Source organism: Onychostruthus taczanowskii, unplaced genomic scaffold, assembly GCF_017590055.1.
Source record: "Onychostruthus taczanowskii isolate IOZ18803 unplaced genomic scaffold, ASM1759005v1 scaffold3, whole genome shotgun sequence".
NCBI lineage: Eukaryota > Metazoa > Chordata > Aves > Passeriformes > Passeridae > Onychostruthus > Onychostruthus taczanowskii.
Window position 1 is genome coordinate 23,370,707 of NW_024500349.1, and position 25,895 is coordinate 23,396,601.

The 25,895-nt window shown below is 42.4% G+C and overlaps 1 protein-coding gene and 1 long non-coding RNA gene across 8 annotated transcripts in view; one reads left to right on the plus strand and one right to left on the minus strand.

The window, feature by feature from the left end:
* Positions 1–18,882, plus strand: part of NKTR (natural killer cell triggering receptor) — a 38,205-nt gene extending 19,323 nt beyond the window's left edge. For 2 of the 7 annotated variants that reach the window (XM_041408430.1, XM_041408435.1), the window contains 11 exons: positions 2,682–2,711; positions 3,603–3,748; positions 4,990–5,212; positions 5,754–5,906; positions 6,939–7,026; positions 8,533–8,678; positions 9,613–12,543; positions 13,152–13,247; positions 13,376–13,435; positions 14,689–14,787; positions 16,487–18,882. In XM_041408430.1, the coding sequence (XP_041264364.1) occupies positions 2,682–2,711; positions 3,603–3,748; positions 4,990–5,212; positions 5,754–5,906; positions 6,939–7,026; positions 8,533–8,678; positions 9,613–12,543; positions 13,152–13,247; positions 13,376–13,435; positions 14,689–14,787; positions 16,487–16,565 (4,051 nt within the window). In that variant the 3' untranslated portion in view covers positions 16,566–18,882. Of the gene's footprint in view, positions 1–2,681; positions 2,712–3,602; positions 3,749–4,989; positions 5,213–5,753; positions 5,907–6,938; positions 7,027–8,532; positions 8,679–9,612; positions 12,544–13,151; positions 13,248–13,375; positions 13,436–14,688; positions 14,788–16,486 lie in introns of those variants that run through there. The other 5 variants (XM_041408432.1, XM_041408431.1, XM_041408433.1 and 2 more) reach the window with 5 other exon arrangements.
* On the minus strand, positions 14,801–20,631 carry LOC121337957. Its single transcript, XR_005952963.1, has 3 exons — positions 20,528–20,631; positions 20,060–20,268; positions 14,801–15,998 (listed from the first exon to the last, which is right to left on the minus strand). It is a non-coding gene; the product is annotated as an uncharacterized LOC121337957 (long non-coding RNA).
* Between the last annotated feature and the right edge of the window lie 5,264 nt (positions 20,632–25,895).

Below are 25,895 nucleotides of genomic sequence, written 5' to 3' on the forward strand. Positions count from 1 at the left end.
CTCTTTCTAACTGTTTGTTTTTGCAGTAGTTTTGCAAGCAGGTTTTGTCTCGAGTTTTCTTTTTGTTTTTAAGGAGAACTTTAGTTTTCAAAGTGTATTCGAAAGAAAATTTAGAGCCCTCTTTTAGGCATCCTTTTTCTGCATACAACTTGATTAATAATAATTTTAAACTTGTATTTAATAAAACATAGACTCAGTTTTGTCTGAAAATGTATTACAATTTATTTCTGCCATTTTTGTGTAAAATTTACAGAAACAGTGTTACATCGTGCGCTCCAAAGGTAATGTCTCATTCCTCTAAGGCTGTGTCCTTTCCTTTTCTTTCTGTTTTTCTCTTTCTTGTTTTTCTGACATATTGTTATGTGCATTGAACCCTTTCTTAGGCCTGAGGTTCTTTGAGGGGGGTGGGTGAGAACGTGCTTTTACCAAAAAGATGATTTTCTCTTCAGCAGTATCTTAAAGCAATTTAAACTTGAGTGAAGAAAGGTATTTGTCCTTCTGTAAATAACCTGCACAACAATCTTAAAAGGCAGATTTTGAATGGTGTAAATGATGAGAGTTCTATATAGAAATGTTCTAATAAAGTATTATTTTGGGGGGATGAACTCATCATGACTTTAATGACTTCCATAATGCCAAGAAAGGAGGTAGGTTTGCTCCTGGTTAAGTTCTGAAGCCAAAGCAAATATTCAAAGATTGCTGCAGAAAACCTTGGAATGCTTTTTTAAAGTGTACCTTTGCAGAATAAATGTCAGATTACAGCCCTGACACTGAGGTGAGAACTTTCAAAAGCACCACAAGGATTTAGAGCTCTGTTTTCCATGGGAAGTTGTTCAGTCATCCAAGTCCTTGTGGTGCATCTGAAAGGTTTCCCTGTGGGACAGAGCTTCTCCTGCAGTTCTCTCTTGGTGGACAAGGACAGAAACCCTGTCCATTTTACCTCTCAAACTGCCAGGGGAGTGGGGCAGCCTCTGCATGGGTTTTAATGCACCAACCACCCCTTCCTCTGCTCAGTAAGCACCAGTCCAAAGGCACCTCCTGCTTAGGTAATTTGCTTAATTAGTCTCCAATGCTGCTGCAGCATGGCAGGAGCACCTGCAGGCTCCTCAGCCCTGGTTTTGAGCCTATTGCTGTTTCCAGCTAATTCTAAACCCTCAGTCTTCACTACTATTGGTTTCATTGAAGTAACCCACTTCTATTTTTTTTTTTCACCCCTTTAAATCAGCTTCATCATTAAAGCCACTTAAACTGTTTACTTAGCAGCAGGTTGTTAATGCAGTTAACTCTTGCTTCAAGAGCTTCAAAAGCCATAAGGGTTTTTCTTTTTGTAGCAATACGCTGTGGTAGCAAGGAAAAATCAAAGAACACCCACTGCTATTGAGAAATTTAATGTTGTGTTAATAGCATTTCTTCCCCTGTGTTAACCCAAAGAAGCTCTCTGTGTTATTCAGTATTAAGGAAGTGGGTGGGCTGGTTGACATTTGGAGCTTAAAAAAAAAAAAATCAAGAGTGTAAACACTCCTGATTCACAGTTCCACCTTTTGGGATGTGTTCAGCACTGCAGGGTTTTGTGACCCAACAGTTCAAAACTCGAGGGAAGAGAAGTGTTTAAGAAGTAATATTTTATTCTAGCAGTAAAAAACTGACTTCTTCATACCAAATCTGTGTTATTGTAAATCTAGAAAAATCACCTGTGATTATTTATTTTGAGAGAGGGGAATTCACTGGAAGAAGGCTTTAAAAAAGCACAATAGTGCTTGGGAGGAGAGAGAGAAAGAATGTTTTCAGAAGTGATTTCTATTTTATTTCTCCCCCAATATTTGGGCAGGCTCTGATGTTCTTTACTCAATATTCCAGCATAGCAGGATCCCCTGTGCAGCAGGAATTCAGGCTCACTTGGAGAAGTAACTTCAGTTTGCTTTTGGAAAAGGATTCACAGCATTAGAATCCAAAAGATTTGTACAAAAGGCAGTTGCATTTTCCATTCAGGCTCAGTGTGAGAAGCTGAAAAATAGGGAGGAAATCTGCATTTATCAGTGAAGTGTAGGTGGCACAGAATGTCTGCTGTTGATTTTGGGAAGCCTGTGAGTTTTTGAGCTGAAGTGTTTGATGATTTAAGACAGAAATATTGCTTTGTATTTTGAGTCAGGAGGCCAAGCAGGTAAATGGGGAGTGAGAAAGAAGTGGTGGGAGGTGAGGGGAAGCAGAGAATCTCTCACGTATCATAGCTTTTCTTTTTAAAATAAGCTGTCTTTAAAGTGACCTTGCAATCTAAGAAGCTAACAAGCTCAGAAACATTTAAATCCAACTGGTCACCTAATATTTATCACAATTGTATCTTCTCTGTGATTAAAAATCCTAAAGTTACATTAAATGTGTATTTAAAGACGCTTGGAAATTGTTTACTGCATGCATGAAATGATACTTGGTACAGCTTTCAGTATGCACACTTAGCTAAACTTCAAACAAACACCATGTAAAAGTTTAAGAAAGCCTGTATGTATAATCTGTAATTTTAATTTGTTAATTCCATGTATTTAACTGTGTTTTTTCACTATTTTTGTCTTACCTTCACCTCTCTTTTTTTTTTTTTTTCCTGTGTCATTCTCCTCTTTTACTTCATCTGAATCCCTGATTTTATTTTATTTTACCATCTTCCCATCTTGCTGTTTGTCCAACAGAACAACAAAACCTGCTCCTCATCTCGATGGGTAAGAATCCTTTCCAATTTCTCAAATGATTGCTGAAGTTTGAGGGTTATATTGAAAGTAGACAACAATGGGGAAACAAATCCTTAACTCTGTGGAAATTATACAATGGGATGAGATGGAAAACAATAGTTTCAGTTCTATAAAAATTTCAAGTTGCAACTTATTTCCTAAAGCAGGACAAAAACTTGAATTGTCTTAAATCCTAGGATTATTTCTTTAAAACTGCTTGCTGCCTTCAGCCCATAAATCTGGGAGCTGAATTGCCAAATTTAATATATTTGAGCAGCCATCTCTTTTGGGGCTTGTTTTTAATCCCTAAAATTTATGGGGCAAATGGAAGACAGAAAGAGAAATGTGGTACCATAGAACAAAACCAAGGATTCCTTTATTTTAACTGTCCCTGCAGTGCCAGAGGGGAATTGTATCCTGGGTTTGTAGAGATCTATAAATTCTGCTTCTCTGGGGAGGAGTTCTGTCATGCTTATAGATGGGCTCTTGATCTCTATTGCACAAAACTGCAAAAATAGAAGGGTGGGTTAGGAATTTTAATCTGTTTACTCTGCTCTTGTTGAGGAGACGAGACTGCTTCAGTTTGAGGGAAATACTTGATGGCAGAGTGGAACTTTGTTTCACATTGCATAAAATCTTAGCATTGTTGTCAATGCTAAACTTAAAACCATAAAAAAAAAAACTTAATGCATTAAGAGCTCAATGTTTCTATCTCAGACTGACTTTTCAAATGTGAAATTAATTGGAAAATCATCACAGCGGTTCACATTTTGTGATTTGTAAATACTTCCTTTCTGCAGTGGTTCACATTTTGTGATTTGTAAATACTTCCTTTCTGCAGTGGTTCACATTTTGTGATTTGTAAATACTTCCTTTCTGCAGTGTGCACGTTGTCTTTGGACTGGTTATTTCTGGGTTTGAAGTCATAGAACAGATAGAAAATCTCAAAACCGATACTGCCAGCAGGCCCTACGCAGACGTGCGAGTCATTGACTGCGGGGTGCTGGTCACCAGATCAGCTAAAGATGGTGAGTTCCCTGAATTCTTCTTTAATTCAGCATTCCCAAATTAGTGATGTTTATGTATGGGGAAATGGGTTTGTAGGGAATTCTCAAAGCCTGACAGAAGGCTCACACAGTGTGTGCATCTGTGTGCAAACCCTGAGATGAGAAATGCTGACTTGGAAATGCCATGGAATGGACAGACATTGCTGAGAGAGGAATGGAACCAGGAACAAGCTTCAAAGGATGGCCTTGCAAATAAAACTAGATACTTTGGAGAAATAAAACCATCACTTAGATTTGAAAAATAAGATAGGTGATGATGTATCAGAAGTCTAAACAGAAATGAGTGGGTCGGAAAGGGCTTTGTCCAACACTCATGTTCTCAGAGAGTACAATAATTCCACCAACAGCTAAAAATCATTATGGTAGACGTGTAGAATCTTAATTAATTCTTGTGAGCCTGTAAAACGTAAATCTTGATGTAGGAGAGGAAGGCACAGCAAAAAAAAAAAAATACTTTCTGCTCTCAACATTTGTCCCCTGTTCATACTAGAGGTTGACATGGCAAACTCAAAAAATAATGAAAAGTTATTTTTCTGTGTTAGAAAGAGGGAGACACAATATGCTTTTCTTAAAGTTGAATTTTGTGCACTCTCCAAAGGTTTATTTTAAGATTCTGTGAAGTCAATATATGCAATATATGTGGTCAAGTTTATTTTTCTTTTCATGAAGATTCATAGAGAATAAATGATCTTAAATGCATGTTTCAACAGTCTCTGTGAATTAGTGGAGTGTTGTAAGTTTGCATTTCTGTATAATTTCTGATTTTCCTTAGGATAAGGTGGTAAATTATGTCCTTTAGAGAAAGTCAGGAGGAGCTCTAGTGTGAAAGTGTGAGGATGCAGAAAAGAGAAAATAACAAAGTTTTAAAAATAAAAAATACACAACTGGGCCAGCAATGAATTTATTCTTAATCTTTGGTTTGCAACCTGTGCATTGTTTCTAAAAGTACCTAATTTTTTTACTAGAAGTGGTCTTTGCTTATCTGTATATTCTGTCTTTGCTGGAAAATATGTGTATAATACCAACATGGATTTAGACTGGGCACAATCAGATGAATTTTTGATTCTTTGATATTGTGAAAAAGTTCACAGAGCTTTTCTAAAATGGCCCATTTGTGTATTTATACATCTGTGAAATGGTGTGCTTTGTGCTTTTACATGCACACACGTGTGCACAGTGCCAATTGAAAATATCTGTTCAAGCTTTGGAGAAGAAGAAGAAAGTCTGCTCTGACTCAGAAGCCTCAGAGTCCTCTTCCAGTGCATCCAGCTCTTCAGAATCCTCATCTGAGAGTGAGGCTGAGAACGAAAGGAGCAGGAGGAAAAAGAGGAAAAGAAAAGCTAAAACCAAACAGTCCAGGAAACGAAGGAAGGAGGAGAGGAAGAAGGAGGAGCCAAGGTGCAAGCGAACCTCAAGCCAAAGACGGTGACTGTTCTCAAAAATCTAACAATTGCAGTAAAATCTGGGCAATTCTGCTTTGTTTTCATGAAGTGCTCAAGCAGTAAATATGAAAATGCTTTTAAGTTTGGGGTTTGGTGCATGATTTTATAAACAAACAAAAAACCCTGAAGTTGAGCTTGTTGAATTTCCATTAAATGGAAGATCTTTGTAGATAAAAGCAAGAGTGATGTCGAAATTACTAAATCCCAGCACGTTAAACTATTCAGGGCTCAGCACACCTGTGCAAAAGTGAGACTTCAGGCAAATTGGAGAACTTTGTACATATATTTGATTATCTTTTAAAATATTTCACAACAAGTTGTAAATGAAAAGCAGAATTACTTGCTGTAAAGCAAGAACTGAACTTTCTCTCCAGTAACAATCCTCCCTTTAGCCTAAAATGAGTTGTGGAACACATCTTGGTTGTTAAGCCAACTCTTAAGTTTGATGCATCTTGTCTTGGAATCCAGTTGGACAAGGGATTTTCCCAGCTAACTGTGATTTCTCACCCTGCTCTTTCCCTTAGCAGCCTTTCTGACAAGAGCGATGTCGCAGACAAAGTCGACCTTAGCACCAAGCGGGACAAGCCCGTGGTACGTCCTGAAGAAATCCCCCCAGTGCCTGAAAACAGATTTTTGCTCAGAAGAGATGTGCCTGTTGTCAATGTAGAGCCTGAACCGTAAGGAACTCCGAGCTTTTTATTCTGACTTGCTGAAAACTGTGCATGAAATATTTCTGTTAACATTCTCTTCCTGGTGCTGCTCACTGCAGTGTCAGAATTGCTGCATGTGGTCATTTTATTGGCCTTTTTATAGTTTCTTTTCCTTGTGACCTGTGCCAGGGGTTTTTAGTGAGATCTTGAGATGATTTCATTGGTCTTTAAGGTGTTAAACTCAATTAAAAACAATTAATGACTAATTTCAGAAGTAATCATGCAATGCAAACCACAGGAAATACTTGATTGCAAGGGAAACTTGGGATTGGGAGGGGTGATTTTTTTGTCTTGCTCAGACTGATGAAGAAACTTTGGTTCAGAATGAGTCCCCTGGAATTTCATGACTTTAGCAGTGTTTGAGAATAAGAGAAAATGCTCTTCTTTTGCTACAAAGGAAGTCACAAGTTCATGAGATGCTTTCAATGTGTTTTGTACCTCCACTGTCACATTTCATTGCTTTTGTAGCTGAGCTAATCCATTACAGTGATTTAGCTCTAAAATCAGTGTTGGGTTTGTATGGTGTTGGGTTTTTTTATTTTCCCTTAATGGTACAGTCTCCTGTAAGTCTTTTCTTGGAACATCACTCAAGTTCCCAAAGATTTACTCACTACTTTTGGGGATATTACATAGGCTGAAAGAAGCAAAGCTTTAGAACCTGTGAACTATCCTGAACTGAGATCCTGAAACTCTTCTGCCCATGTTGTCTTCAGGATTTGTGCCCCAAACACAAGTTAACCTCTTGTGACAGTGTTTTGCAAGTTCATTGTTAGCATTAATTTCTGTGTCAAGAGATCAGCCTGCACATTTGGTTGAGAACAAATACATGTTGATTTGCCTTTTGTTGCAGAACTCTCTTGCTTTGTTTCTTGAAAAAAACACTGAATTCTGTCTGAAAATGAATAAGATGATGAATATTTCTCATGTTTAACTTAAACTAATTGTAAGTTAATTGATTTTTTTTGCTGTGTAACTTCATACTTTTATTAATTTATGTAGGAAGCTTCTTGATGCCGCGCCAGTTCTGACTGACCAGAAACCATCAGTCTCCAAATCTGGACGGAAAATTAAAGGAAGAGGCACAATAGTATGTGACAATTTTATTTATTTCTTTATTTCCTTTCACCCAGAGTAACATCTCCAACTTTGAGCTTTGAATTTCCCTGGAGGGTTTTGTGTGACACTTTATTTACATGTCGTAGGATCTCGTTTAGAAAGCATTGAAACCCTGTCAGGTAGTTGATTTTATAAAGCTTCTTTTCCATCCTTCCTGTTACTGTCTTTTAACTTAAAGATTGTTTGGAGAACAAAATGCCTAAATGGAATGTTTGGAAATACTTATGTAAATAAAGACTTGGGGGAAAAATAACTTAAAGCAGAGTGGAATTGGCTTCTGCCAAGTTACTGTCTTTTAACTTAAAGATTGTTTGGAGAACAAAATGCCTAAATGGAATGTTTGGAAATACTTATGTAAATAAAGACTTGGGGAAAAATAACTTAAAGTGGAGTGGAATTGGCTTCTGCCAGATATTGGCGTTTCTGTCCTTTTTTTCATCATTTTGGCACCTTCTCAGCAAAATTAAGAATGAAAAAAGATGCCATTTAGGGCTGGCAGTTGGAGAAACACATTTTTCTTCCATCTCTTACAGTCTTTATTAGCACAGTTTCTGTCCAGGTGTGATATTTTTCAAAATACTGATTTGTAGGTTCCACGAGACTCTAGAATATAAAATGTGAGAATCAGGGAGGTCCATGACACCCTTCAATCTTTAAGGCCATTCTTCTGTAAAAGCTGGTTTTTATGTAGTTATTGCTTCAGCTGAAATAATAGGGAAGCTCAGGTTATCTTGATTTTGGTTTTTTGTATAAGAAAGATGTTTTTAAGCCTTCTGTAATTACCTGGATAAATAAATTCATGCATCTTTGTGAGTTTATTCTGGGGGACAACACTGTTTTTACCCCATTTTATTGCTTTCATAAGTGGCTCAAAATAATTGAGTCAAATCCAGATGTGCTTTTATTGAGCCAAGGAGCATCTGATTTCCTCACAGAATTTACCTAAGTGTGTATCCCACTGGGTAATGGAAAATAATGAGTTAGCAATAGCAGAGTTCTTCTTTTTCTGCTGCACAAGTAGCTCTTGTTGCCTACTTAAATGCTCTGCCTAAGCATAATTTTTCAAATGTGAAGCTTCATTGCTCTTTTTTATGAAAGAGTTTGGGGGTTTTTTGTGATTTTTTTTTGTGTTCAGTTTCTTATTTTTTTAATTGCTTTAAAGTGACTTAATCTGGATTCCCATTTCTGTAGAGTTGAACAGCAGTAACTTTTGAAATGGGGTTTGTCTTTGCTCCTGCAAACCGTGAATAGTCTGACTGAAGTGAAACATCTGTGCTTTAAAAACGAGGGTGGTTATCTGCAGTAATTGCCTTATTCCAAAAGGGAATCCGTGGCCTCTTCCTCGATTCTTCCTTTCACGTTTCCAAAAGCTGGGTGAGCTGCTGGCCTCTCTCAGGCTTTGCAGAATGCTCTGTATAAAAGGTGCAGTAGTTGTGTAAGAAAGCCTTGCTGCAGCTGTGTGTGTTTGCTGTCCCAGCGCTATCACACCCCGCCGCGGTCGCGCTCCTGCTCCGAGTCGGACGACGAGGAGAGCAGCGAGACCCCTCCCCACTGGAAGGAGGAGATGCAGAGGCTGCGGACGTACCGAGCACCCAGCGGGGAGAAGTGGAGCAAAGGAGACAAGTAAGAGCCTCACCACAGCTCTGAGATGTCCTGGCCTTTGGCAAACCCTCACTGGTTGTGTAGATGTAACCACGGCACTACCAGGATGACAGGAAACTGCCTCATGTTTTGCCAGGGGAGGTTTAGATTGGATATTAGGAAATTATTTTTTTCACAGAAAACACTGGAGCAGGCTGCCCAGGGAAGTGTGGAGCCACCATCTCTGGAAGTGCTCAGAAAACGTGGATGTGGCACCTGAGGACATGGTTTAGTGCTAACCAGGTGGTGGGACTTGGTGATCTTAAAGATCTTTTCCAGCCTTAAGGATTCAGTGATTTCCTTCTCCTCAAAGTGGATTACATGCTTTCTTTGGAGTAAAACAATCAAATTCACTAAGCCTCTGTTATTTTAGTTGTATGTTCTTTCAGCAGTTGCAAACTGTGTGATGGATGGAAGTCAGCTCTCCAGAATTCCTGATGGCTTGATACTAAATATGAGCTTCTATCAAATTACAGGACATAAATCTTAAAAGGAAAACTTAAAAATATTATATGTAACTAGTAGTGCATAATTGCAAACGTTTCAGATTATTCTTTTTTATGTACTGAGATGTTTTAAAACTTGTATTTAAGTGTGGCTTAAGGAGCCTGTTTTGTAGAGGTCAAAGTCCTGCAGACTGAGGTAATTAAAACTTTAAAGCTCTTTACATGGGTCCTAAAATATGGGAAACTTGCTTGTGTTGGCTGATTTATTTCTTAGGGAGAAGTAGCTCTTGATAGTAGTGCAATTCTACATCTTAAAATGAGTGTAAGGAACTCAAAGCAATTCTCAGATTTTAAAAGTGTGTGTGCTAGGGTTTGTGTAATCTTATTTAAAGTTAAGTTTAAAAATACTTTATCCAAAGGTTTTTAAAGATTTTGCACTTAGTCTGGGGTTTCTTTGTTTGTTTTTCCAGGTTGAGTGACCCCTGTACCAGCAGGTGGGATGAGAGGAGTGCATCCCGGAGATCCAGGTCTTGGTCCCATAACGGTTATGCTGATCTGAGCACTGTGAGATACTCCAGCCATCACAAGAAGCACAGGAAAGAGAAGAAGAAGGTGAAGCATAAAAAGAAATCTAAAAAGCAGAAGCATTTCAAGAAGCACAAGCAAACAAAGAAAAAGAAAACATCAGCCTCATCAGATGTAGAATCCTCTCATTCCTTCCACAGGAGGACAAAACCATCTTGTGATCGTGAGAGGAAATCTCGTTCTTCCTCATTGTCTTCCAGGCGTTCATCCAGGAGAGACTGGTCTAAATCTGATAAGGAAGACCAGAGCTTGTCATCTTTATCCAGCAGAGGGTCTCGGTCGTACTACAGGTCCAGATCCAGGTCTCGGTCTAAATCAAGATCTTACTCCAGAAGAAGTTCTAGATCAAGATCAGCCTCCAAATCATCGCGATCTCGAAGTAGGTCGCGGTCAAGTTCTAACCCCAGGCAGCAAAAGACTGTTCCCAGTTCTCCAAGAAATATTTCAGCACGGTTAAATGACACTAAGCTGACCAAGACTGCTGAGCCTGTCCGAGCAGTGATACTGCCCAGTGACAAGGTTATCGTGCCACCAGTTGTCCCAGAAAGCCTCCCTGTCATACCCTTAAGTGACAGTCCCCCACCTTCAAGGTGGAAACCTGGGCAGAAACCTTGGAAGCCATCGTATGAGCGAATTCAGGAGATGAAAGCTAAAACAACCCACTTAATTCCCACCCAAACTAATTACAATTTAGTGGTCGTTAAGGAGGCCAACACTTCTTCCTCGTACCGCAAGCAGGAGAGGAGCTCCGAGAGCGATCGGAGCGGTTATTCCAAAGGCCGCAGCGACAGGAGCTCGGAGAGCTGGCCGAGGTCCAGGAGCAGGTCCTCTCGAAGCCACTCCTACTCAAGATCTTACTCAAGGTCTAGGAGCCCATCGAGCTCGAGGACAAAATCTCCTTCCTCTGGCAGGTCACCGTCCCCGAGTAAATACCGCAGTGACAGGTCGGGGTACAGCGAGTCCACGTCCGACTATTCCCTCAGCGACGAGGACAGGCACAGGAACAAAAGGAAACCCACATCCAGCGATCCCAAAGCTCGGGGCCTCAAACTGAGGCAGGAAACGAGCTCAGATAGCACGTTGCCTTACAAGCATCCAAAGGACTACGATGAGTCTTCCCAAGGGTTGAAGGAGAGTGACAGTTTGTCATCCTCAGACTTATCTTCCGACAGCGAGCGCTCTGCCAAACCGGTCCAAGAAAAAGAAGGCCGCTTTCTGTTAGAAGGGGATGCTGAGAAACAGGATAAAAATAGCTTAAGTTCTGAGAGAGGGGAGGAGAAAGCCAAGGGTGAGCGGGATTCTGATCACTCCAAAAAGAAAGCTGCTAAGGAGAAATGCTCAGAGCAGCCCAGAGGTGGTGCAAAAACAAAACGCAAATCCTACTCAGGTAGCAAATGGGACTCGGAGTCAAACTCTGAAAGAGGAGAGGCAAAGCATAATAGAGGGGATTCCAGACCCTCCTCTGGGAAAGAAGAAGGAGAGGCCACCTCAGGGTCTGACACAGAGCTTAGTGTTACCAAAAGGATAAAAAAACAATCCAATTCCTCAGAGGGCTTTTTGGGTTCTGACTGTGTGTGGAAGACAAGCAAACACTTGTCAACTTCTGAATCTGAGAGTTCTTGTTCCAGCTCAGCAGACACTCGAGGCAAGTTGAAAAAACACAAACATGGGTTGAAAAAGACTCCTAAAAAATCACATTCCAAAAAAGCAAAAGAAAAGTCGAAAGGCAAAAAGGACAAAAAACACAAAGTCCAGAAAAGAAAAGAAATGTTTCATTGGCAGCCCCCCCTTGAGTTCGGGGAAGAAGAGGATGATGAGATAAATGAAAAGCCAGTTACCAAGGATGATAAAAAAGAAAAGCAGCTTAGCAGGGACATAAAGGATAAAAAACAAGTTTATGAAAAGGATGAAATAGTCACAGATAAAATGGGAAATGGTGAAAAGTCGTGTGTGAATGAAAACCTTTTAGATAAAAACACCTCATGTGGGGCCTCGCCAGATCACAGCAACCTTAATAAAGAGCCCATTGAAACAAGCACTTCAACTGGTATTTTAAACTCAGGAATAAACGTGGCTGCTTGCAAGAGTGAGATTAAACAAGCTGAAGAAAATAACCAGAATGGGCTGGAAGATGTTATTCAGACAGATGACAACATGGAGATTTGTACTCCGGATCGTAACTCGCCAGGGAAGGTGGATGTGGATGTTTTGTCTCCTGTCATTCTCACTGCTAAACCTTTAAGTGCTGCTGTAAAAAAAGAGTTACAGGTTGAGACACCTGAGCAAGATGCTGTCAAACTGGGAAACAGCATAAGAGACTTTATTAATATTAAAGAAGAAAAAGAAACTGGAAGGCAAGAAAATAACTCTGCCCCTGTGTCTGGTGCTAAAGACTGTAGTTTAAAAAGTGAAATTTCTGAAAATGCTTCAAGCAATATGATAGACAATAAATGGAAGCCTTTGCAAGGTGTTGGTAACTTAAAACCAACAACAATTAGTACAACCACGGAGGTTAAAAATGTAGCATCGGCACCGGAGCCTAAACCAGCAGGTTTAAGAATTGAAATAAAAGCAAAAAATAAAGTAAGACCTGGGTCTCTCTTTGATGAAGTGAGGAAAACAGCCCGGCTAAATCGTCGGCCAAGGAACCAAGAAAGTTCCAGTGAGGAGGAATCTCCAAGCAGAGATGACAACAGCCCTTCCAGGAGTCTCAGCAGGTCACGAAGTAAATCTGAGTCTAAATCCAGACACAGAACGAGGTCCATATCCTACAGTCACTCGAGAAGCCGATCCCGAAGTTCTACCTATTCATACAGGTGAGAAGCGTGTGCTGCTCCCACAGCCAGCTCTGGTAAACTGTATGTTCTTGTGTTTTCAAAGAATGCTTTTCAGGTTGTGTTTTTTGTTTTTTAACGGCCCTGTGTTACAGAACCACAGAGTGGTTTGGGTTGGGAGGGACCTTAAAGCCCATCCAGTTCCAACCCCCCTGCCATGGGCAGGGACACCTTCCGCTATCCCAGGGTGCTCCAAGTCCCGTCCAACGTGGTTTTGGACACTTCCAGGAATCCAGGGACAGCCACGGCTTCTCTGGGCAACCTGTGTCAGTGTGAAGTGACCTCCTTCTCCTGTCCCCTCATCCCTTGTCTCAAGTCCATCTCCAGCTCTTCTGGAGCCCCTTTAGGCCCTGTAAGGGGCTCTGAGGTCTCCCTGGAGTCTTCCCTTCTCTGGTGAGCATTCCCAGCTCTCCCAGCCTGGCTCCAGAGCAGAGGAGCTCCAGCCCTTGGATTAACTCAGTGGCCATATCACCCAGCAAGTGTGCAATAAATATTTAGCTAGCAAGCTAAAGATTCATAACTTCTTCTGGTTCCCATTTTCTGCTGCTCTTCTCCTCAGCTGTGTTCTCTCTTGGTGTCCTTGGTTGTAGGTCCAGGAGCTACTCGAGGAGCCGGAGCCGGGGCTGGTACAGCCGAGATCGCTCCAGGAGCCGGAGTAGCTCCTACCACAGTTACAAGAGCCGTAGGTGAGTTCACCCAGCTGGAAACAGTGCCAAATGTGTTCTCCTCCTCTTGTTCCCTCTCTCCCCCTGCCCTCTTCAGCACTTTTGGTTTCTGTTGACTAAAAACCCCTCTGTGGTTTTGATTTTGTCAGTCGGAGCTACAGCAGGAGCCGATCCAGGAGCAGTTCCTATGGTCACCACAGTCGATCCAGGTATGGATTTGATGCCTTGTGCAGGCTGACCTAGAACGGAGACTAGATGGAGCTAAAGAATAAAGTAGGGATTTATTCAAAGGCCTCAACAGATCCACCTTGGGCAGCACAACCCAAAATGGTCCCAAAATGCAAGGGTCTCTCCCTGGGATCAGCTCTGCTCCATGTGCACATTGCAGTTCATCGTCTAATTCCAGCTCAGCCCCTGCACTCCCATCCTGCTTGTTTTTCTCTCTCCAGCCCACGGGGTTTGTGCTCCTGGGCTGAGATTTGGATCATTTGTCCTTGGTGCCCAGCTGGAGCAGGAATTGTTTTGTCTCCCTGCTCTGTGCACAGAGCTCACCATGCCCTGATGTGAAGCTCAGAACTACACACAAAAGCAGCACAGAATCTGAAAAATATGAAAGCTAAAACCTGAGGCATCAGATTGTCCTTTTATACAAACTCTGCAAGAAATGTGCTGCCCATCAAATCATCTTAGTATAAGTCTACCTTTATTTACATTTCTTTAAAACAGACTTTATAATTACTGTCTATGATATATTATATATTGTATATACTACTTATTTTTTTGTACATACTGTAATACAAATGCATATCTAAATACATATTTATTTATAGAAATGCTTTTTAGGATTACTTTTATCTCATAGAATCCCAGAATGGTTTGGGTTAGACAGGACCTTAAAGATGATCCTGCCATGGGCAGGGGCACCCTCCCCTAGACCAGGGTGCTCCAAGCCCCATCCAGCCTGGCCTTGGACACTTCCAGGGACCAGTAGTACTTAAAACTATTATTACAATATCATGATGGCAACTTGAATCAAAGCAGAATGAGCACAAGACACTTTCAAAAGCTGAAAATAACCAAACCATCCTGGCATTACAGTTGTAGGCAATGCTAAAAGTAGTAGTGAACACATTTGCTTTTGTTTTTTTAAATAATATTGAGTTATAAATGGACTCGCTTGGCTTGCTTTCAGAAGTATCAGCAAACAAGAATTTTACTGGGAAAAATAAAAGGGACAGCACAGAGCTTTAGAAATGCTTAGTATGTCCTTCCTGATAAAATTTGAGATTTTACTGTTGAAGATTGTTGTTGTGTTGAGACCTTTGTAAAGTGTAGAATTCTTTGCCGCATCCTTGACAATAATTTCTATACATCCCCTCATATCTCTATATAAATGTCATTTAAAACAGCATTTTAGACCAGAAATCATGAATTCAGTATTACTTTTTTCCCCCCTTTAAAGCAGGTCCTACACCTATGACAGTTACTACAGCAGGAGCCGGAGCAGGAGCAAGAGGAGCGACAGCTACCGGAGATCTCGGAGCTACGACCGGAGATCCAGGTGGGTCTGACCCTGCTTGGGTGCACAAGGATTTGCTGAACACAAACACAGGATGTTTAACAAGGCCAGGCTGCTGCTTTTTCCCCATAAGAATAAGAAATACACTCAGCAAAAGTAATAATTCAAACCAAATTCTAATTAAAATCAGAGCGTGAGCGAAGAAGTCGGAAGTTAAGACATTCCAAATAGGAGGATGGGGAGGCAGCCAGGATAAGGAAAAGTTGATTTCCATTTCATTGTGTCCATGCTTTCAAAATAAGCACCTTTTTCCCATGGAAAAGATGAAGTTCCCATCCCTGGAAGTGTTAAGAACTTGTGGAAATGGCATTGAGGACACGGTTTAATAGTGAAGACAGTGGGGCTGGGTTTGCTTGGTGACCTCAAAGGTCTTTGCCAACCCTAATGATTCTATTATTTGATTAATTCTATTTTTTTAACAATATCAAGTGTTTCTTAAAACCCACATAGCTCTCAAGATTTAATTCAAGTGCTCTGTTATGGATTAAAAGCTGCCTGGTATGCAAAGAATTCCACTGTATGGTAAATTCTTTTTGGTTATGCTGCAGAGGTGGATCTAAAACAATCTGGAAGGGAAACTAAAAGTTTTGCTGCAATCCAGATTTAATTTTAAAATTCGTAGAATGTATTTTGAAAGAATATTGTTACCTGCAAATTTGCTGAGTTTAGAATAAAATTTATTCTCCTCAGTCCAGAGGATTTATATACGTGTAAGTGAGCCCATTTCACAGAGATCAGAGATATGGAGAGTTGTAGATACATTTAATATCACTGATGATTTGTTTTATACCTTTTAATATGCCTCCTATTAGTAATAAATCAGGTTTCTAAGACTACTGTACATTTTCATCCTCTCCTCATATGAAATTTTTCACAGCTTTATACCAACTCTGAATGGACTTTGCTCTCACCCATTTGCACAAGACAACATTCATCTTGTGTTGGAGGGAAAATGAACGAGATCTAATGAAGAATGTGGAAATAACCTTAAAAACCATTGCTTTGTTATGTTGAGGAGCTTCAGTGTAGGATTAGGAAATGCTCACCTTTCACTTAGAAAGCTTCCCTTACAGGCAGGAGGCTGGAAAATCTCTGAAAGCTTGTTCTGTGTAATTTGAACGTGTCCTGTGGCTTGTCTGAAACCATCTGGGCTCTGTGTTGACATTTGGCCAGGTGCTGAGCTTGGAATTTGTCTGGAGGAGCCAAAACATTTTAAATACAATTTCCACGCTGCAGACACACAAACATACCTCTGTTGTGGTTATGGGGCCTAAGTTTTAAGACCCTCCTTCAAACAAGAAAATGAAATATATAAATCAAGGATTTGTGAAATTATCCTAGTTGAGAAATGCTTGCAGTGTAAAATTCCACTTATTAGAATACACTTCTCACTCAGCTCAATTAGCTTTTGTAAAAACATTAATTTTGGATGTTTTTTAGCTGTAACAGAGAGAGCAAGAAGTTAAGTTGGACTTGAGTTACACCAAGTTTTCATCATTTCAATTTCATGATTATTTCCATTTTGAGTAACCTTGAATGAATCCTCCACTTACAAGAAATACAATCCTGTAAAAGACTAGTGTGTTTTCTTATCTGTAACAATTCCTTGACATGATGAAATTTTACATTTGAAGCTCAAACTGCAGCTTTGGGGCATTTAAATCTTTTTTTCTCCTTGCAGATCCTACGGCTCCGACAGCGACAGCGACCGAAGCTACTCCAACAACAGGAGCCCCAGTGAGAGCAGCAGATACAGCTGAGAACGTTCCTTTGAGGATGGAAACTCTGTTCCAGAATTTTTTCAGTGTTATATTCAAAAAAACTCTTCTGACAGTGTCACAAGTGAAGGCTGTTTGCTGAATTAGCTGAAACCTTGCCATTTAACAGTGAACTCAACTCTGCTTACAGAGAGAAGGACTGAGCTCGACAGCTGATGTTATTTTTTATTTTTTTTATGTCAAATGCAACTTTTACAAAATAATAATAAAAAAAACCCAGTTTGGTTTCCTTGAATCAGCTTTTCCAAGCCATGTATTACACTTAGGTGAATTGCTGCTGCCACTTTTTGGGTGCAGCAGTCAGGACTGTCTTCAAGTCTGTTTATAAACACCTTAGGAAAGATGTGCTAGCAACTATTAAACTGTGAAGTCAATTTCTTAAAAAGGCTGCCATTTCTAGTTGATAAAAATGCTTTTTTATTGCTGAAAGCTGTTTTCATTCTGTCTTGGTTGTTGATTATTGCATTCTATAGAGGATATAGGTGAGGAAAACAAAGCCTGCCACTCTGTCTTAATCCCTCCTGAACTGTGGTGTTCTGGAATTCTGCTGGAAAAGACGAGCTGATGCCCAGTGGGAATTGTCAAACTGACAAGCAGTGAGCAAAAGTGTGATGAATGAGTTTGGAGCTTAATACCCAACTTGTCTAAACTTTTTATGTTTAAAAGAGGAATTTTGTGATAAACAGCAATGTCCTTCAGAGACTAAAAATGTGTTTCCAAACGCTTCCTGACTTTGATTTTAGTTCCTATTACAGTGCTTGGCATCCTTCAATACATTTTGAGTGTTGTAAACCATGAGTGTATCCAAACCATGAGTTTGTCCAAAGCACTCTTTCAAACACTGACATGATGATAATTTTTTGAGAAAAGCAGCCATAAAGGTTCCTCTATAAAAGCTCTGTATCCCATTCACCATAGGGAATATCAGATACTGACATTGCAGATATTGAACTATATCTTGTTAAAGCAGGACTTGGAAAATACTGGGATGCCTCATAAAAAGCATGAACAATGCCTTCAAAGTAAAGTTTAGTACCAAAAATTATTCTTAAGTTACAGGCAAATGGCTTGCAAAAAAAAAAAAAAATAGAGTCAAGCTGAAGATCATTGAGTAATTCTTGCAATATTCTGATTCAGTTGATTTAAAATAATCTGTAAAGTTTTTTTGGGGGGATTTAGAAAGTTATGTAATGAGAACCAGATTTTTTTAATGGCATAATGTCACCTGAAAATTGGGGTCTGTGGTGACAAAGCCGACGTGGTTTGATTAGAGCTAATGACACTGCTGTACCATAACAGTTTCCATTGCTGACTTTCTGTAATGGCTGGAGATGCTTTCATTTGCTCATTTTCAAATACTGGAAATTAGTTTTCTTAATCTCATCAGGACCCAGTAGCTTTGACAATTAAAAGCGGCAATTTCTCGCTGAGGCATCAATTCCTTCTCTCTTTGATTGAATTAAGCTCCCCAAAATTTGATGATTTTTTTTTTTTTTGGTACACTTATGAAAAGCAAGTTCAAAGGGAGATGGTGACGATTCCCTCCATTTCTGTCCAGCCACATCAATTGGCCATGGAGGTTTTTCACTTTTCTAGAAGTACCCAAAACTCTGCTCTTACCCTTTTCCTACACTTAAGAGTTTAGTCACAAAGCGTGTGCACGCAACCTTTCCACCTTTTGGTAAACTTCTGATGCTTTTTAGCATTAAATACATTTAATACCCAAGTCAGGATACATTTACAAACATGTTTCTAACAGCAGCAGCCATCTCGGAGTCCTCAACAAATATTTCAGTGATATTTGTTGTAGTTTCATCATTTTCAGTACAACTGTATCTTGGTTTTTTTCCCTTACTAAGAAAATAGAACTAGAGGGTTCATGGTGTTACAAAATACACAAATACAACCATTACTATTCAATACCTATTAGTGAAAATGCTGCTCCAGGATCAGATTTTTATCATATTTTAGATCTGATTTGACTTTTTTTAAGGCCAGGAAAAGGTAATGGAAATATGATCAAACAGTTAACTGTAGTTATCAAAAATTACTGCTCTGTCACTACAATCTTTCATATCTTTAGTCAAAGGTTTATAAAGAAATTCCATCAGGTAGACAATGGTTGGGGAGAGGTTGAGGGAAGGGTTGGGGGTATTTTTACTTAGTGAAGTCTGTTAAAATGTGTTTCAGATGGAAAATGTCCCCCTGAGCTGGTTTTCTAACGCTGCTCTATGTTTTTGCAATTTTGTTATTCCAAAGTAGTTGCTGTTTGTAAAATAAACTTTTGTACATATCTGCATATGCTATTTTCTCTGCATCTGGAAAAATTTGTGGTGCTGCTTGAAGGAAACGGGCAGGAAAATTAAAAATACACTTTCAGAATCCACTTTTGTCCCTTGCAAGACTCAGACACAAATTTGCTTTTCCTTTTCTTGACCTACATAGGGGAACTATTCCTCAGCAGGACTCTGGGTTTACATAATAGTCATTGGAGGAGCAAATATTTTGAAATTTCCAAGTGATTTGAGGTCTCACCATTTCCTCTAGATCTATAAAAGGTTCCTCTCCTTCATGAAAAGAAACACTTAACGGATCTCCACGGAAATCTGGGAATGGGCTGAGCTAATCCACTCTGCTAAATCTCCTTTCCTAAATACACATTCCCAGCTGATTTCCTCAGCATATTGGAAATGTGCTGTTAGCCCAGGGCAGCACACGTGGTGGCTTGCAGGCTGATCCATTAGGATTTCAGACCTTCTGTTCCCCAGAAACTGGATTTCAGTGGAAATACTGCCTTTGGCATGAGGAGAGGGGGATGAGGGGAGGTGATTCCTTGGTGTTTGCTGAGGATTTCAGTGTGATCTGGATAACCTGGCACTGCCTGACCTTGGAGGGGGAGTGGCACCACCACAGAGCGGATAAAAGTGTTGGACAAGCTCTTGTGTCTCAGGGCAGCATAAACCAGCTTGTCATGGAATGACTTGGTTGGAAGGGACCTTGAAAGGGACATTAAAGCTCATCCAGTGCCACTCCTGCCATGGGCAGGGACAACTTCCCTTGTCCCAGGCTGCTCCAAGCCCTGTCCAGCCTGGTTTTGGACACTTCCAGGAATCCAGGGGCAGCCACAGCTTCTATGGGCACCCCGTGCTATTGCAGAGAAAATTGGGAATTTATTCCCATTGTCTCATCTAACCCAGTCCTCTTTCAGTTTGAAGCAATTTTGTGTCCTGTCCCTGCTCTCCTGGAGCCCCTTCAGGCCCTGGAAGGGCTCTGAGCTCTTGCTGGAGGCTTCTCTTCTCCAGGTGAACATTCCCAGCTCTCCCAGCCCTTGGAACATCCCCATGGCCTCCTCTGGATTCATTCCTGCAGCTCCAGGTCCCTCCTGTACAGTGACCCCAGAGCTGGACCCAGCACTGCAGGGTGGGGTGAAGGGGCAGTATCCCCTCCCCAACAGGGTGTTACAAGTAGTCACCAACCTTTCTTTCATGTTTTTGATGCTTCCAGAGCTGTGTTCCCTGCAGGAGTCAATCCTGGGGATCCCAGGGCTGCTCTCAGGTGCTGCTGCTGCGGAGGTCACGCTGTCACCTTGAGCTGGCTGTGGAGGCAGGGCTGGAGCAGTGCTGGGTAAAAATAGAGTGGTGACACCCAGGCATGGACTGCTCAGGATCGAAACAGGTCTGAAATCCTGCAGTGAAGTGCAATTAGTGCTCAATTAGGAGTGATTTCATCCAAAAGAAAAAAAGAATGGTTCTAAGCAAGGTTTGGTGTGCAGGTCTGTGGTTGTTTTGGGAATGGGTTATCCACAGGATATTGAGGAGTGGATCTGTCTCCAGTTGCAGGTGAGTGCCTTGTCTCAAATAAGACAACATTAAATGAACCATCTGCCTCTCCAACAACTACTTATAAATCACAGATGTACAAAGCCACAGCATAAACACACTTACCCTGCACTGTCTCTGTGCCAGGAAGATTCCCTTCCCACTCCATCACTTCCAAACAAGGGCTATTTGTCCTTGAACTCGAGGGGAAGGAGCATTCCCTGTGCTCTTCCCGAGGATCCCTGGGTCTGTGGCAGAGGATTAAATTTCTATTCTGGCTTTGCGTGGTTCCTGATGATCCCACTCAGAGCAGAGCACCGTGTTTGGATGACCTTGGGCTGCACCCTGGAATCCCATCTGCTGTCATTCCCAAATGGAACATGGCCTGGGATTTAAATCAGGAGGAGATCAAGTTCTGCGTGCCCCACCCCTGCTTCACATCCTTGTAAATCATTATTTTTTAGGTGGTGCAGAAACAGAAATGATTTTCCACCTGGTACATTAAAACTGCTTACAAATCATCTGAACAATTAAAGGGACCCAGGCCTGAATTTTATCACATCCATGTAATCCCTGGGAAGTGGATGGGATTGCATGAGTGAAATCAGAGGGCCTGTGGCAGGTTTGGGGAGGGTTTTTAATGAAGGTAATAAATTTGTGTGTGGTGGATGCACAAAGAAGGGATTTGCATTAATTTGGGATTAACTGATATTTCTGCTGTGTATCTGTCTGTGGCATTGTGTGTTTTTACAAGTTTCACTGTTGTTTCTATTACAAAAGATAGCTACACTCTCTTAGAGAAATTGTTTGATCTTTTGTACCCCCATTTCATCCCCTCAGAATTGCTTCCCCTTAAATTGTTTACTCCCTACTTTTCCCACCACTTGGCTGTCTGTCATGATGACAGTCCCCCTGTCCCTCCCCTCATGTCCTTAATGGCCACGTCAATCCCAGCTGCACTGCCCACCTTCCCTGTCAGTCACTATAACCACCCCTACCTTCTTTGAGAAAATTCTGTGTTAATTGTCCCCTCTTTAGCAGATTATTTGTCTCTGGGGCTTCTTCCCTCCTCTGTGTGGTCCCTACTGGTTCTGTCAGGTCCTCTACTCCTCCCCTTGCTTTCCCCTTTTGGTTGCTTTGTGTTTCCACCCCTTACACCCACTCCTTTTATGCGAGCCTTTTCCAGGGAACTGGGAATATTTCTGTGTCTGCTCTGGGGTGCCCTGACCCCCAGGACAGCACTGACTCTGACCCTCATTCATGGAGAAAGTTTCCTGGACTTCAAGATGGACCAGAACCCACAAAAGTGTGAAATAGATTATGGAGAGCAGTGTAGGTGTGTCACTTGGTGAGACATTTAGGTTTGGGGATTTTTAGTATGTTGTGGATGGAAGCAAGATGGAGGGCACAGGGTGTTGTCCTGGGTTTCTTCTTCATGCTTCTTCTTCCTTCTTCTTCATGGGTTTGGGAGGCATTTTGTGACTCGGCAGAAAAGTCCACATTGGGGCTCTTTGGGATCAGTTATTGGGTTAAAAGGGAAAATAATCTAGGTGTCAGTTCTTAATTGGATAGTTTAGTCTCAAAGACCTTGGAAGAAGAGATTGTGGCCATTTTGTGCCTTCTGATGAAAATCTGAACTCACAGTAGTGAGACTGTTTTACTGATAAGGAATAATAAACACCTGAGTGTGAACATGAAATACTGCCTCAAGTGCCTTCAGTGCAGAGCCAGGGAAACCAACAACTGGAACCACCACAAGAGCTGTCTGGACCCTTTTTCCTTGGCCCTTGTTCCTGCTCCCACTGAGGAATAAAGCCTCCCTGGTATCCACACAAGTGTCCTCTCTGTTGTTCCTTTCTCTTGGATCCTCATAGCCCGCACATGCCAGCATCACCCACGCTGCAGCACTCAGCACCAGCTGGGCAGTCTCTGAGAGAGCCTGGGAATGGCCACTCTTGTGGCACCTTCCAGTCACACAAGGAATCACAGAATCTCCAGGTTGGAAGAGACCTTCAAGATCATCAAGTCCAACCCAGCCCCAACAACTCAACTGAACCCTGGCCCCCAGTGCCACATCCAGGCTTTGTTAAACACACCCAGGGATGGGGATTGCACCACCTCCCCGGGCAGCCATTCCAGAGCTTTATCACCCTTTCTGTGAAAAAGTTTTTCTTAATATCCAGTCTATATTTCCCTTGGTGTAGCTTGAGACTCTGATCTCTCATTCTGCCAGTTACTGCCTGGAGAAAGAGCCCAACCCCATCTGATTACAACCACCCTTCAGGAAGTTGTTAGGGATTGATAAGGTCACCAAGCTGCTAGCTGGCATCCCATTGCTCCTGCAACTGCAGTGTGAGCCACATCTGTCCTTGCAGGAACGGGGTGCAGCCCAGGGAAAGTGATGTTCTTATCCCAAGGATTCTCTGACTTTGCACCTGGAATTGTGTGTGCACTGTTGGGCCCCTCAGCACAGAAACACTGAGGGGTTGGAGCGTGTCCAGGGAAGGGAACGGAGCTGGGAAGGGGTTGGAGCACCAGGAGAGGCTGAGGGAGCTGGGAAGGGGCTCAGCCTGGAGAAAAGGAGGCTCAGGGGGGACCTTGTGGCTCTGCACAGCTCCTGCCAGGAGGGGACAGCCAGGGGATCGGGCTCTGCTCCAGGGAACAGGGACAGGAGGAGAGGGAACGGCCTCAGGCTGGGCCAGGGGAGGTTTGGATTTGATATCAGAAAACAATTCTTCATGGAAAGGGTGGTAAGGCATTGGAAGAGGCTGCCCAGAGCAGTGGTGGAATCCCCATCCCTGGAAGCACTCAAAAAATGGGTGGATGTGGCACCTGGGGACAAGGTTTGTGGTGAACAGTGTTGGGGTAATGGTTGGACTTGATTTTGGAGCTCTTTTCCAACCTTAAGGATTTTGTGATTCTGGCACGGAGACTTCTGAGCTCAACACAGCTTGTGAACACTTGTAGCTCCCACTCTGCCATTATGTCCCAGTCCTGGCCTCAGGCTGCAAAATTCTTTAATTAATTCCTGCAGACAGGAAGGGGCTGCCCTCCCTCTTGGGGTTGCTTTTTCTTCCAGCTCATGGTGTACGCTGTGAGGGAGGATGAGGAAGGTCCTTCCCCTCTCCTTGGTGCCTTGGCCACCCACTTGGGCAATATCCACATAACTTTACCCCAATGAATTTTGGCAAATGAAAATGATGCCTCAGGTTTAGCTTTTATATTTTTCAGATTCTGTGCTGCTTTAGTGTGTGGGTCTGAGCTTCACATCAGGGCATGGTGAGCTCTGTGCACAGAGCAGGGAGACAAAACAATTCCTGCTCCAGCTGGGCACCAAGGACAAATGATCCAAATCTCAGCCCAAGAGCACAAACCCCGTGGGCTGCAGAGAGAAAAACAAGCAGGATGGGAGTGCAGGGGCTGAGCTGGAATTGGACACTGAACTGCAATGTGCACATGGAGCAGAGCTGATCCCAGGGAGAGACCCCGGGAGCGCTCGTGCATTTTGGGACCATTTGGGTTCATCTTGGGTGCAGTCCTGGCTGGGTTCTTGTGCTGCCCAAGGTGGATCCATGGAGGAGATCCTTTGAATAAATTCCTGTTTTATTCTTTAGCTCTGTCCAGTCTCTGCTCCAGGGCAGCCTGCACAAGCCATCAAAAAACCATGAGGAGGTTTGAGAAGGTCCTTCTGAAGGGGGGAGGGTGAGGATTGCTGCACTTCCAGAAGAAACACCTGGCTCTTGGTAATGTGAGGTGAATCACTCAGCAGAGCTTTGTGGGCCTTCAGAAGCAGGAGATTTGAGAAAGAATGAGAACGAACCCATTCCATTGAGAGGGACACGTTTCAGCATAAAGAGAGATTTTTAAAAACAAACTTTGTGAAGCAATGTCAATTTTATGTACTAAAATAATAGATTGTTCCTTCATTTCCCTTATTCCCACTGTCTATCCCTGAAAGGACAGATCAGTCCCCATGGTGTACCATGATCGAGGCTGCCCAGGGGTATCCCCGTGAGGTGCTGGTGTCACCTGGTGTCACTGGCACAGAGCAGCTGCTGCTCCCCAGGTGGCATCCCTGTTTGGCACCCAGGACTGGGATTGTTCAGCCTGGAGGGGAGAAGCTCCAGGGTGATCTCACTGTGGCCTCCCAGGGCCTGGAGGAGCTACAGGAACCATGGAGAGAGACTTTTCAAGAGCCTGGAGAGATAGTGATGCCTTGTGCAGGCTGACCTGGAACAGAGACTGGACAGAGCTAAAGAATAAAACAGGAATTTATTCAAAGGATCTCCTCCATGGATCCACCTTGGGCAGCACAAGAGCCCAGCCAGGGCTGCAGCCAAGATGAACCCAAATGGTCCCAAAATGCACGAGCGCTCACGGGGTCTCTCCCTGGGATCAGCTCTGCTCCATGTGCACATTGCAGTTCAGTGTCCAATTCCAGCTCAGCCCCTGCACTCCCATCCTGCTTGTTTTTCTCTCTCCAGCCCACGGGGTTTGTGCTCTTGGGCTGAGATTTGGATCATTTGTCCTTGGTGCCCAGCTGGAGCAGGAATTGTTTTGTCTCCCTGCTCTGTGCACAGAGCTCACCATGCCCTGATGTGAAGCTCAGACCCACACACTAAAGCAGCACAGAATCTGAAAATAGAAAAGCTAAAATCTGAGGCATCAACAGGGTGAGGGGGAATGGCTTCGAACTGAGAGAGAATAGTTTTAGATTGGATATTAGGAATAAAGTCTTGGCTGTGAGGGTGGTGAGGTCCTGGAAAAAGTTTCCTGGGGAAGCTGTGGCTGCCCCTGGATCCCTGGAAGTGCCCAAGGCCAGGTTGGATGGGGCTTGGAGCAGCCTGGGATAGTGGAAAGTTTCCCTGCCATGGCAGGGTGTGGAACTGGATGAGTTTTTAGGCCCCTTCCAACCCAAACCATTGTGTGATTCTGTGGTGATTTTAGGGAACACACTGGAAATGTCATACTCCATGCAGACCTACAGGTCCTCCACCTCAGGCTAAACAGGAATCACCCTCAGCCCATGGGCTCCAGACCCTGGGCCTCACCTCTTCCTTCTTCAAACATCAGATCTTCCCCTTGTCACAAGTAATTTTCATTTTAAAAATGCAAAATTAATTAAAAAAAGCCCAAGAGAGAGGGAGGATGTCAAGGACTCGATGTTCCCATCTGTGGGAAGCAGGGATGGTGAGTGGGAGCCCTTGCAGAGACTTGGAGGTGCATTTTGGTTTCTCTGTGCCACCAAAGCCACTGAAAATCATCTGGGACAATTCTCTGCTCCTGAGAGCTCACAAGTTGCTGTGAAGATGCAATTGCCTTCTGGGCTTGGCAGGGTTGGTTATTGCAGAAGCAAGAGCTGCCTAAGGAAAATGTGGTCAGCAGTAGAGAATCTGGGAATATGAGCTCACATCATCTCAAACCCAGGCTGCCTGCTCGTGTCTCTGGTGTGATTTTTGATCTCAGGAATGTAGCAATACACCTCTCTTCTATT